Source organism: Crocuta crocuta, unplaced genomic scaffold (genome assembly GCF_008692635.1).
Source record: "Crocuta crocuta isolate KB4526 unplaced genomic scaffold, BGI_CrCroc_1.0 scaffold159, whole genome shotgun sequence".
NCBI lineage: Eukaryota > Metazoa > Chordata > Mammalia > Carnivora > Hyaenidae > Crocuta > Crocuta crocuta.
Window position 1 is genome coordinate 3,006,581 of NW_027533263.1, and position 14,308 is coordinate 3,020,888.

At 32.4% G+C, this 14,308-nt stretch overlaps 1 protein-coding gene across 9 annotated transcripts in view; it reads left to right on the top strand.

Annotated features, from left to right (window-relative positions):
* NBEAL1 (neurobeachin like 1) overlaps window positions 1–14,308 on the top strand; it is a 174,880-nt gene that overhangs the window by 47,357 nt on the left and 113,215 nt on the right. For all 9 annotated transcript variants that reach the window (XM_077747670.1, XM_077747675.1, XM_077747676.1 and 6 more), the window contains 6 exons: window positions 468–574; window positions 7,451–7,537; window positions 9,579–9,662; window positions 12,265–12,363; window positions 12,451–13,031; window positions 13,754–13,886. In XM_077747670.1, coding sequence (XP_077603796.1) covers window positions 468–574; window positions 7,451–7,537; window positions 9,579–9,662; window positions 12,265–12,363; window positions 12,451–13,031; window positions 13,754–13,886 — 1,091 coding nt within the window. The remainder of the gene's footprint in view (window positions 1–467; window positions 575–7,450; window positions 7,538–9,578; window positions 9,663–12,264; window positions 12,364–12,450; window positions 13,032–13,753; window positions 13,887–14,308) is intronic.

Genomic DNA, 14,308 nt, shown 5'->3' on the forward strand with positions numbered 1-14,308 from the left:
ACATATTACTCTTATATATAAAAACAAATACATATAATAAATTATAAAAATATTTACTTTTCTTAACAAGTAATAGTATAGTTTTGTACTCTCTATCCCTATTTTTCCCTAACTAATTTTACATTCCTTTGTTAGCTGAAAGGCCTAAATTAAAAATATGGCCAGTGCACAGGGCACGTGTGGCTGGCTCAGTTCATTGAGTGTCTAACTTCGGCTCAAGTCATGATCTCATGGATAGTGAGTTCTAGCCCCACGTCAGGCTCTGTGCTGATAGCTCAGAACCTGGAGCCTGTTCAGATTCTTTGTCTCCTGCTCTGCCCCTTCCCCGCTCATGCTCTGTCTCTCTTGCTTTCTCTCAAAAACAAATAACCATTAAAAATTTTTTTTAAAATATGGCCAAAGTAAATGTTTCTGTGATTCCAAATTTTCCACATTACAAATGGACAATTTTGTTTTTATTTTCCCAGATACCATCACAGCCATGTTAGACTGCACTGATAGGCCTGTTCTTCAGGCCATTTTTCTTAACAGTAATTGCTTTGAACATCTCATACGACTGCTACAGAATTGCAAGGTATTTTTTTGTTCTTACTGTGTTTGGTTTTAAAAAGTGATCATTTTGTTTATGCTTTGATTCAAATTTGGACATATTATTACTAATTTTTTTTATCATGATAAAACATAAAATTTACCATTTTAATCATTTTAAAGGGTATAATTCAGTATTATAAAATGCATTCACAGTGTTGTGCAACTATCACCACCATCCATTCTTTGTAAGTCTACGTCTTATAGAATGGACTCTATATCCATTAAATAATCTCACATTCTTCCTCCCCCTAGCCTGTGGCTACCACCTTTCGGTGTCATACAGTATTTCTCTTTTTGTGACTGGTTTATTTCACTTAGTGTAATGTCCTCATGATTCATTCATGTTGTAGCATATTGCAGAATTTTCTTCTTTTAGAGTTAATAATATTCCATTGTGTATACATACCACCATGCTACTATGGAACATGAATATACACATATCTCTTTGAGACTCTGTTTTCAGTTCTTTTGGCTATATTCCAGAAGTGATATTGCTGGATTATAATAATTAAATTTTTAAAAGTTTTTTGAGGAACCACCGTACTGTTTTCCATAGTGGCTGTGCCATTTTACATTCCTGCCAACAGTCACGAGGGTTCTTGATTTCTTCACATTCTCCTTCACAGTTATTTTCTTTTTTCTTGATAGTAGCTGTTGTAATTGGTGTGAATTGGTATCTCACTGGGATTTCGATTTGCTTTTCTTTAATGGCTAGTGATACTGAGCATCTCTGGATGTGCTTGTTGCCTAGTTGTAAATATTCTGTGGAGAAATGTTTTTTCAGGTTCTTTGTGTGTTTTTTAATTCGGTTTGGTTTTTATTGTTGAGTTTTTAAAGTCTTTTGTTTGCATTGTTAAAATTTGGTGTGAGCATGTGATGCATATAATTTTGTGCTTTTGTTTAATACAAGATGGTTTTGTTTGCATTTTCCTGTGTTATGATTTTTATATCTACATAATATTATATTAAGTGAATGTACCATAATTTACATAACTATTTTCTTTTGGCTGGTACTCAATTTACTTCTATTTTTTTTGCCATTACATAACACTTTCACGTTTCATAGAACAGAATTCTATTCCTAGTAGAATTACTAGGTCAAAGGGCATAAACTTTGGTGCTTTTTTAAAATTAGGGATCTAGGGTGCTTGGGTGGCTCAGTCGGGGAAGCATCTGACTCTTGATTTCAGCTCAGGTCATGATCTCAGTTTGTGAGATCGAGCCCTGCATCAGGCTCTATGCTGACGCGTGGAGCCTACTTGAGATTCACTTTTGTGCTCTCTCTCTGCTCCTTCCCTGTGTGTGCTCTCTCTCTCTCAAGATAAATAAACATTAAAAAAATAAAATGAAATTTGAGAACATTGCGTAAAATAACTTGTAAATAATTGGGAAATATAAAAAAGCAGAACAATAGAAATAGTGTTAATGTTCTTGATATATTCTGCTAATTTGCATATTATTTTTATTTTTTTGCTAATTTATACTTGTAGCATAGTTGTGTATATGTAATAACTAATGTCTCCTATATTTTCATAAATTTCAAGATTGTATCAGAAATTTTTTTGAGAGCTTCTTGAAAGCCTTTGAAAATGAAACTACAGGGTACCTGGGTGACTCAGTTAAGCGTCTGACTCTTGATTTTGGCTCAGGTCATGATCTCAGGGTTGTGGGATTGATCCCTGCATTATGCAGAGTGGGAGTCTTTCTCTCTCTGTCTCCCTCCCTTTCTCTTTCTCTCTCTCAGCCCGTCCTATGCTCATGCTTACTCACTTGCTCTCCCTCTCAAAAATAAACAAACTTAAAAAACACTTGCAAAATATAATTATATTTAAAATAAAGAAAATGAAACTACTTCAGAGAATTTTTACTTTTCTGTTTGAGTTATTCCTTTCATGGACTCTTTGCTAAAAAAAATGCTAGGGTTTCATTCTGATTTTGTGAGAACATTCCAGTATAAATATTTTAATATCAGCTCCTTGAATTTTTCCACACTGTTAGGAGAGATATTCCTGAAAGCATTTATGTAACTAAATTGCTTAGTTTATAATGAAATAGTAAAGAAATTGCATAAAATAATGAATATATTGATAAAGAAGTAAATAGTGATGAATATTTATGAAATCAGTGAAAGTACTAATTTATCACTAGAGAGTAAAGATGCCTCCCCTAACTTTTTAAAAATTATTTCTGGGAGGGGTGCCTAGGTGGCTCAGTTGGTTAAACATCCAACTTCAGCTCAGGTCATGATTTCATGGTTCATGAAATCGAGCCCCGCATCGGGCTTCATGCTGACAGCTCAGAGCCTGGAGCCTGCTTCAGATTCTGTGTCTACCTTTCTCTTTTCCTCTCCTGCTTTCTCTGTCTCTCTGTCTCTCTCAAAAATAAATAAACATTAAAAAAATTAAAAATAATTATTCTTGGGGACATATTCCCAGAAAGATGAAAACAGTATAAAATAACTGTTTATAAAACTTTTTGTAAAAAAAAAAAAAAGCGGTGTGGCTTTATCAGTTATAGGCAACTTCACTGATAAAGACAAAATGTCACATGTGTAGAGAACCTGTCAGTCCCACATTATAGGATAAATGTAGTTCCTACTAAAATTGATTAGTGTTTTCCTTCAGTATATGAAAGTCAGATATAATAAAAAAAAAATACACAGCTTTTTGGCATAGCTATCATGATGTTGAGCTAATATAATCTCTTTCTACTGTGGTATAGGCCAGAATTCCTTGTAATTTAGATCTGGAAACTTGCTGATAGTCACAGTGTTTTAAAATTTAATTATTTGATACCATCTATCTCATTTTGTTTTGAGCTAGGAAATGCTAGAGAAGAAACACATTTCAGAGAGGAAAGCCAGGCTTTGGGACCCAAGCCCTCTCTGCTGGAGGTGGTCTTCTTCTAGGCAGGATGTTCTAGTCAGAATCACTATAAACTACTAACCAAACATTACAGTGATTAAGTCCTTAAAGCATGGGGGAATCTTTGAAATAAACTGCCCAATTCTTTTATTACACAAATGAAGAAATCTATCATAAGAGATTAAATGATTAGCACAAAGTTAGTACTAATATACAGTGGAGGTAGATTTCTTATCCCAGGCATTCTGACCCTAAGTTCACTGGTTGTATGTAGTTTTGTTGTTCTGGTACTTAAGGTCAGGAGAAAAATGTTTTCTGTGTATTAAATATAGGAGGAGTACAGGTTTTATTGATTAAACACATTTGATAAAGATAGATTAATGCGATTCTTAAAAATATAAAAATATTTGATATCTTGTGAAAACACAAGTTCTTAAATGTATTACAGGATGCTATCGATGTCTGATTGACTTTTTAAAGTATTTTGCTAGTAAGGAAAGAATAATGTATTCTGTTTTACATAGTAATACAGAATCAAGACAATTGTTGTTTGAATATTCAGACCTAGAGGAAACATTGTCAGCTAAAGCTTAGTGTCACAAACACTTTAATTTTATGAATTACGTAGAGAATTTTAGGCTGATTGCTATAGTTTCTGTGCTTTCTTTTTGTATGAGATACACCAGCCAGTTTATGTATTTATTTCCTTAAGTATTTGTGTAAAAACTTTGGACTTGTCAAAATGAATTTCATCATATTGTAAAGTACTTAGAATATAATTCAGCAGAATCATACATTTAACTTTTCTGATAGCTTTGATGAACTTTAAACATTTAAGAGTTGTTTTGTTTCACTATATTACAATTTGGAAGGGAGATGTGCTTTGAATTAATGTAAAAATTATTTTTAAAAGCTGTCCAATTCAATATTTGAATTGAGAAGAAAACAACAGCAAATTTCTAGTAATAAAGAGGTTTAAAACCATCCTATATACTTTAGCACTCTACTTGAAGTTTTAATCAGTTTTTTAAAATATAGACATTGCAGTATATTGTAAATATGTAAAGGTCTATTTGAGGACTAAGTAATAAGATTCTGGAAAGCTATTGTTATTGTGGTGTTGTTTGCATCCCTTAATTTGTACTCTTTACTTTCTTCCTTTTCTTCTCCACTTCTGCCCCTGAAAATCAACTACAGCAAAAATTTAGCATCAAGGCGGTCTTTGTAGGAATAAGAATTTATGAAAGGAGCAACTGAAGGATGATTTATGGAAAAGAGTGTTGGAGGTGGATATAAAATGGTATAATTGAAAGCTTGATTTTGGGAGTTGCCCCTGCCTGGATTCATACACACTGCCTTATTTGAACAAATTCTTTTCATTTTTCTAAAATAGACTATTATTTTGATTCTTGAGAAATAATTATAGATTTTGGAGGAAAAAATATAAAAAAATACGTATTTTCTCAATCTTTTTATAAAACATATATGTATATATAAATATTTAAATTTTAAAATTGTGGCAAAATACACGTAACAATATTTGCATATATGTTTTTAATGTGAATATATATTCCTTTACAAATTTGGAAAACCAGTGAATATTTTTGTATCCTGCTTTTAAATGTACTATATCCTGAGTGTTCCCATATACCATCATATATTTTTCAAAACTGTATTTTTAAAAATATTTCGAGAGAGAGAAAGAGCAGGAACAGGGGAGGGGCAGACAGAGAGGGAGATACAGAATCTAAGCAGGCTTCAGTCTCCGAGCGGTCAGCACAGAGCTTGATGCAGGGTTCCAACACATGAACCGGGAGATCATGATCTGAGCTGACTGAGCCACCCAGGTGCCCCAAAACAGTGTTTTTAATGACTAAAAATATTTCAACCCAAGATTCTCAAAGTATAGAGTCCCCAGAATCATTTTAGGGAATCTGCAAAGTCTGATCTTAACATTTCAGTTTAAGACTAGATTTTTTTTTCATAAACTTGAACAAAGCAATATTATCATAACAGTCTGAATGCGAAAGTAAATATTAGAATTCATCCATCTTCTATCATTTCAGACATTTAAAGAAATTGTAAAAATGTAAAAGCAGTGCCAATCTCAGTGAGGTATATTTGGAACATACAGTGCTTTTTCTCCCTATAAATGTGTGTTATTTATATCAGCCTTTAATAGGTTTGTTTTTTTGAATGAATAAGCAAATATTTTTTAAATGCCTTGATTTTAATTTCTTATATGGTAAATATTCATAGATGTAACCCATATAATGAGAATTTCTTTGAGGTGTTCAATAATTTTTATGACTGTTAAGTGGTCCTGAGGCCAGAATGGTTCAGGACTTCCCTTTCAGTCTATGGATGAACCATAATATATTCAACTATTTTGCTATTTAAGGATACTTGAGCAGTTTCTTACTTTTTGCTCTTGTAAATAAAGTTGAAGTGAGCATCTCGATTCTAAAATCTTGGTGTGGGTTTCTGACTTTTTTAGGGTAAATGTCTAGAAATACAATTACTGACTTAAAGAGTAATTTTAAGATTCTTGATATGGATTGCTTTCTGGGAAGACTTTACTCATTTTTGCTTTCATCAGTTTTTAGCATTCCTGTGTCCCAGCACCAGATAATATGGAATGCCACTATTTAAAAAAAATTTGCTGTTAATAATAACAGCTTTCATCTACTAAACCCTAGATATGTACCAGACATTATGTTAATAACCCAGCATGGATTATCTCATTTAATCTGCACAACGATTTCATGAGATACTCTTTTCCCTTTTGAGAAAATAAGCTCAGAGAAGTTAAGTAGTTTTCCTTAAAAATAGACAGCTAATAAGATTCAAATCCAGGCTTCTGATTCCAAAGCCTGTGTTGTGTACACTAATCTGTTTTTAGGTTAAGCTTTATATATACTCTGCATATCATATCATGCCTTATCTTTATCTGTTTTATTTTATATAGCGTTATTTCAGTATATTACTGGACTTTTCTATTTTTTCAAATGATAGAACTTCCTAAGAAGAACTTCCATCCTAGGATGCTCTTGATAAATTCCTTTATAGGGGCGCCTGGGTAGCTCAGTCGATTAAGTGTTCGACTTCGGCTCAGGTCATGATCTCATGGTTCGCGGGTTCGAGCCCCGTGTCAGGCTCTTTGCTGAAAGCTAGCTCAGAGCCTGTAGCCTGTTTCAGTTCTGTGTCTCCTTCTCTCTCTGACCCTCCCCTGCTCACGCTCTCTCTTTCTCTCTCTCTCTCTCAGAAATAAATAAAAAACATTAAAAAAAATTCCTTTATAAATCTAACTTTCTTTCCTTTTTCACTTTCATTTGAATTATCTATCTTTTTAATCCAAAATATGACAGATCTTTTGGGATGCTAGTCTTACATACTTAAACAAAAATACTTGATTCTGTTAGCAATTCCAATGTTTATCAAAGATAATCCTAATCCCCTTTTGATAGAAGCTAATATAAATTATGCTCAACTCTTAATAATTTGAAAAATACATACACCTTTTTCAAAGTACAATAGCGTATTTGAGAGTCTGAAAAATACTTTCAGAAAGAACCCTTTTTGAAGGTAGTTTAGCTTTTATAAATATACTTGACTACAGAATCCTCACTGTACATTATTTACTACACTATCTTTCATCTGTCTCAGTAGCAAATTTCCTTTTCTGTGAGACATTTTCTGCTGACTCTTTAAGAATTTAGGAATATTAACTAATTTACTTGTTGCCATTATTTCTCATTTTAGTAATTTCCAGTACCAAGAGAGAAATAACTACCAGTTTATTATATAGTATATGAATTAATGTTAGTTTGTAATTCAACAAGTGAATTGTTGATTGTCAGTTTAAAAGCAGTATACTCACGAATGGATTCTTGGATTTATTTTCAAGAGACATGGAAATCCATTAAATTTCATTTCTGCTTATAGGTAACAATTTAATGTTCTTTCTCCATTATTCTTATCTCTGTTTTTAACAGCTATTTTTAAATGCTAACAATAAGGTGGCAGACAAGAACGAGAAAGACCTTGCCAACAAATTACTGACAGAAATGAATGAGGACCAGGTATCTACAAAGCCTGCATCTTGTTTCAGCTGAAGTCCAAAATCAGTCAATGGGAGCAACTATTCCTGTACTTTTCTTCTTGTGTCTTAAAATACACAAACACTATATAATTCTAATCTTCATTAAACATTTTTGAAAATTGTTAAAAAAATAAATTTTTTTTTCATCTAAAAGATAAATCTGTTGAAATCTTGGTGGTTGATTTAAATGATCAATAGTATTAAATCTGTGTATGTGTGTTTTCTTGTCAGTTTGAGGAGATACAAAGTACAGGAATGGGATCCCAATATCAATGCTGTCCACGTGGTGGTGACTTCATATTTTGGGAGCTTCTTTTTCTAAGCATTGTGGTGTATTGGGACCTTAGGGCTTTGTTTGTGAATATGTATGGTCAGTTTTATCTTGATTCTTCGCTTCTTGTTGACAAATAATGATTATAATTCAATGGACAACCTGATTTCTGGAGGAAGGGAAGAAGACACAGAACCCTCTTAATTTAACATAAAGCTTAACTGTTGTCTTTTCTAGAAAGTCACCTCTATGTGGGTATAAGGCAGAAATAAGCAATTTTTGTTGCATTTCTGCATTAGGTAATTCATTTTGGAAAAAACCAACTATAAAAATTGCTTTGTTATTTATCTTTCCCAAATGTTTATGAGAGAGCTTACATTATATCTTTTATTAATATTATCGTAATATCCAGGTTTATAAATAGAGCTATGGTAGAGATATGATTATTATTTTCTATTCTGGATGTAAAATACTGATTTACAGAGTACTATTTTAGATTTCTCTATAAATGTTAGTCCCTCTTAATGCGTATATAGATTAATAAAACAGTTACAGTGGTATTCTCAGAGGTTAGTATTCTTAATTGTAGATAATGTGATGCCAGTCTTCTTGGACAAAGTGTAGGAAAGATCTTATTTATATGAGATTCTCTATAAATGATTAATGCGTATTATATTTATTACACATATAATAGGTATATATAATAATGTTTAATAAACAACATCAACAAAAATCAAGATACTGGCTTAAATAACTTGCCTGAAATTGGTAGAGCTCAGTTTAAAATGACATAGATCTAATCAGTCCCTTAAGTCATTTTTAGTGTGAGGGGGAAAGGAAAGTCCCTCACGAAGTGACTGGCTTTAAGTCATAGTAATATATTACCAAAAGCAGAGTTTTGGGACTGTTTAGTTTTTACAGCTTTCTAGTTCTCATGTTAGGCTTTCCTGCTTAATTAAGCCTAATGATATAACAGTCATGTTCAGTTTTTTAATGTTAATGTTGTATTTTGTTTTCACCTTTTTTCTCTAAATGCACTGTTCTGAAATTCAACACCTCTCTTTATGATAAAGCTTAGACAAAATAGACAAAATGAAGCTGCTTTTTATTTTTTCTTACAGTTTTTGACATTAAAACTTGCCTACTCAAAAACATCATAATGCTTATAAGATACATATTTCATTTTCTGTTCTACCTCAAAATCTGCATCTTACGTAAAAATAAGTATACATCATTTGCTTGCAAGTGTTACTGATTGGTGAATAATCATACCATTTCACTTATAACACAAGGCTTGGAAACCAAATAGATAACACCATTTTAAGCTTCTTGTTATACATGCTAATGAAATTTAAACCTAGGAAGTTCAGTGTATTTTTTAAGGGAAATTAAAATATAATAGAATTTTCAATGATAGACCTCTCTCCCTTCCTCTGGAGATTGTCCATTATTTTTAAAAGCATGTGTTAAGCTTGTGTTCTTTTTGGTTTTTGTTTTTTTCCTCCAAAACACTTCAAAGTAATGAGTGAATGTAGCTTTATCCTTCTTGACACAGGGTTTATTTTCTGTCAAATAGGTAACTTTTCCTGCAGGTATAGTGTTTTAGAAATCTATTTTATTGTAAGAGGAATGTATTGCATGTTAAGTAATTATTTTTTCAGGTTTTCAGAACAGAGGTTTCCTAACTGAATACAAGTATTGAACACATTGTTAATTTCTTCCCTTTTTATTTTTTTTTTCTCTTTGGTAGGTGTTTCAGGGACAATTGGATTGTTTGGCTGTATCAACCATTAAGGCTTTGACAGCAGTAATGAACAAATCTCCGGCTGCTAAGGTGAAACCTAAATCTACAAGCTCTAAAATGTTATATATACCAGTTTTCACTATGAAATTCTCAAAGTAATGTATGAAAGTATATACATAATACATATGGTTTCACATATGAAATGAAATGGTTCACAAACTATCTCAGTAAAGGAATCATTTTGTTGTTAAGTTTTGAGACAAACACCTATGGGCACTGCTTTGCATTATAAGATACACATATGATTATATGATAGCACTGTAAGCTAATAGAGATTTACAGTATCAGTTAACAGGGATAGCACTACTGTTGAAATGATCATTTTAAGTGATTCCATGGTTAGTGAGTTTAAAAAATTATATTTTATATCATAGTTTTTCTTCAATAATAAAATTTTCACTCTTTTACTATTTCCTTAGTTTATGACTGCCTAGACTGAGAAAACTTTTCACATATGAATAGCCCTGTCACTTTGGGACTTGTTTTTCATTAGGGCCATGGAAATTCTGCTTCTTCGTTACTGAACCTCAGGATTTTATTTCTGTCTCATTCACTACTACTGACTCTGTTCTGCTGTCCACTTATGCTGATTTTGTACTAGTAATTTCATCATTGAATAGTTTTAAGGATTAGTGAGATCATCTGTGTAAAGAGGTAAACATATAGTGCCAGGCACATGATAAGTGCTTAATAAATACCAATGTTGATGATAATGGTGGTGATGATGATATTTTACCTTCTGTTTACCCCATATAATGTATTTCATGCTTTACCTTGCTATTAGCAGATATGAATGAATTATTCCTTCTTTCCTAAGCCATGCCTTCAGTAGTATTACTAACTTTCCGTTGGTTTTTGCCAGGACAGTAATGTTTTCTCTGTAAATGTTACTGTATGTAATTCATGGTTAGATGCCTACTAGACAGGCTTTTACAATTTTACAGGCTGGCTTGGGGATCTGATTCTATTTATATATTAGTTTCTGTAAGGACAAAAGTCATTTTAAATTTCTAAGTAATTGGTTTATGAGTTTAATGAATTAGCTGAACTGTATTATGAAATTCAAGTCCGAAATGATGTTCAAATCTTATTAAGATATAATTTATTTATTATGTAGTGCTTTGCATGGTTTAAAATTCAAAAAGTTATGTTAAAAATACCCTTTAAAAATGATAGGTATTATTTTTTTAAGTTTTAAATTTTAGTTAGTTAACATACAGTATAATATTAGTTTCAGATATACAATACAGAGATTCAACAATTCCCTACAATACTCAGTGCTCATCACTTGTGCACTCCTTAATCACCATAACCTATTTAACCTGTATCTCCCCTCTGGTAATCATTAGTTTGTTCTCTACCTGTTTTGTTTCTTAAATGCCACACATGAGTGAAATCGTATGATGTTTGTCTTTCTCTGACTGACTTATTTTTGCTTAGCACAATACTCTCTAGTTTCATCCATGTCATTGCAAATGGCAAGATTTTATTCTTTTTTTATGGCTGTTTAGTATTCCACTTTATGCATATACCACATCTTCTTTATCTATTCATCAGTTGATGGACACTTAGCTATTTTCATAATTTGGCCACTGTAGATAAGGTCACTCTAAATATAGGGGTCTATGTATCCCCTTTGAATTAGTATTAAAAAATACTTTTTGAAAAAAGATTTTCTTCCTACCCTGGGCTCACAGTCAACTAGTTCCTCTTCCTAGAGACAACCAGTCTTACTCATTTTGTTTAAATCTTTTGATTTTATAATAAAAGTATATACATTTTTGCCTGATTTACTGGACCAATTTAGTATTACCAGAATTTTTGGTTGATTTTTTATTTTACTTTATGGCTTTGTGTGCCCACTAGTTCAAAAATACATAGGACTTAGACCTTACTAAAATAAACTTGATGTTTGAGATAAATTCAACCCATTTAGATACAAAAAGCAGAAACAAAAATAACCCAGTTTTTTCTGTCAGTACTCAAAATTGGCAGGACTCTAGTCTTTTGAGACTGCTGCCTGGCTCCTGTTACCCCCAAGGTCTTTTCATTTTTTTCTCCATTTTTTGTTTTTGATTTCATGTAATACTGTACTAAATACAAATCAAGTGAAGAAGGAAGTGGTTGTAACCTAATCTGAAATTTATATAATATAAATTTTTATAGTATACAATTATACAATTACTGCTGATTTCATTTATTTTACATTTGGTAGGTTATTGTCACATCATATTTCAGAAGGTATAGGGAATCTATTTTAGAGAGCACCTGGGTGGCTCACTCAGTTCAGTGTCCAACTTTAGCTCACGTCATGGTCTTACAGCTCATGGGTTCAAACCCTACGTTGGGCTCTGTGCTCATAGCTCACAATCTGCTTCAGATTCTGTGTTTCCCTTATTCTCTCTTCCCCTCCTCTGCTTGTACTCTGTCTCTCTCTCTCTTTCTCTCTCAAAAATAAGTGAACATTTAAAAAAAATTTAATTAACAAAAGATGAAGATGTGATTTAAGAAACAAATATTGAACTCAGTCTTTTCAGTATTAACTGAAATGGGTATTATTCAACATTTTAAATAATCCAACAAATTCAGTCTTTGAAAATATGCTTTGATGTGTTTATTTCCCTTCCCTTAGGAAGTATTTAAAGAAAGAATTGGTTATACCCATTTGTTTGAGGTTTTAAAATCCCTGGGTCAGCCACCACTGGAACTACTTAAAGAGCTTATGAATATGGTGAGTTTTTTAGATGTGTTAAACAAGTTCCATTTACTCCATATGCAAGATGGTTACTAACCTTTTGTCTTTTATATTGCTTTATAGGCTGTAGAGGGTGACCACACTTCAGTTGGGATTTTGGGCATTAGTAATGTCCAGCCTCTCTTGCTTCTTATCCAGTGGCTTCCAGAGCTAGAATCCCATGATCTGCAAATCTTCATTTCTGATTGGCTGAAAAGAATTTGTTGTATTAATAGGCAGAGTCGAACTACTTGTGTCAATGCAAACATGGGAATTCACATCATTGAAACCCTTGGTTCCCATTCTTCCCTCCATCGAACTTGTGCTGAGAACTTGATTGCACTTCATGGTTCCTTGGGGAGTCAGTCAGTGAGCTCAGAAGAAATACGTCAGCTGCTAAGATTGCTGAGAGTGGATGAATCTGAGTCTATTCACCCTTATACTACTCCTGTGACTCGAGCAATTCTGACAATGGCCCGAAAACAAAGTCTAGAGAGCGCACTGCAGTATTTTAACTTGTCACATAGTATGGCAGGAATCTCTGTGCCTTCCATACAGAAATGGCCAGGGTCTGCCTTTTCTTTCAATGCTTGGTTTTGCTTAGATCAGGATCAGTTGACTCTTGGCAATGCTAACAAAGGAGGAAAAAGAAAACAATTGTACAGGTACTGGTACAAGTTATGGAATATTAAATGAATACTGTCATAATAATATATGCTGTAATTCTCAAGCAGGAAAAAGCTTTTCAAGCATCTAGTCTTTAAACGTACAACAGTTTATTTGAAGCCTCTTTATCCTTAGGGTGTACACAGTTTAATTATAAGTGTTTATTGCTTTCATGATATTGGTTACATATCTCAAATATTTTGGTAGTTATTCATTTAGTTTGGAAACAAAGTTCTTTCTTAAAAGTATTGTAAAAGCGGGGAAAAAAAGAGTAATAAATTTGAAAATGAATGGTGATCTCTGTTCCATTGAAGGTGCACTATATTTATATAAAGGATCGCAAAACGTATTTACGTACATCCAAACTTAGTTACTTCAGTAACTAATAATTTTTATTAGGACTTGTGATTTTTAAGACCTTTATTCATGCTTTTTGAATCCTATTTGAAAGAATTTTGGAGATTTGAAAATTTATCATTTTAGTCTTATTTGATAATGGAATTCCACTTTTCTGTTTACCTTTTATAGTTTATTAAACCTTTAAGCCCAAAAAAGATTTAAGAATTACCTTTGAAGTAAGGTTGGGCTGATATGTGGCAATAGAATGTAAGCCAAGCATTATTGATAAAGATATTCATGAATATGTTATGGTTTTGTGTTTCAGTGATGATAAAACCGAACAACTGACTTCAAAAGTCCTGATGATATATGTTTTTGTTAGCTTTTTTACAGGAAGTGGCATGGGTTTTGAAGCTTTTATTACCCATTCAGGTATGCTAGTTGTTGCAGTGTGCACAAAAAGAGAATATGCTGCAGTTATGCTTCCTGACCACAGTTTCTGTGATTCCCTTTGGGTAAGGTTTTAGGACATCACATTTAACTTTTTGGTCCTTTCCTTTAAAATCACATGTTTGGTGATTGTACATCAGGAATTATCTCCTTTTTGAGAGTTGATTAATTTTCACTTCAGAATTCTGCTTATGTTGAAATTTATCTATAAGGAAGTTAACACCATTATCATCCTCATTAAAATTCAGCAGTCATAAGCTTTCTCCTAAAAAATTAAGAGTAAATACTACCATTTCTTTCAAGTTTTCTAGAATCAGATTTGGTTTTGGAACTCAATTTAAAATGAGAACATAAATTATTAAAAGCAATACGTCTCTCTGTAGCTTTTCTTAAAGTATAAAATGCTTCTTATTAGGAAAATTGATTCTAAAGAACACTCAGACTTGGAAAATACAGAAAAGATACTATGTTACAGTTGTGTCTACAT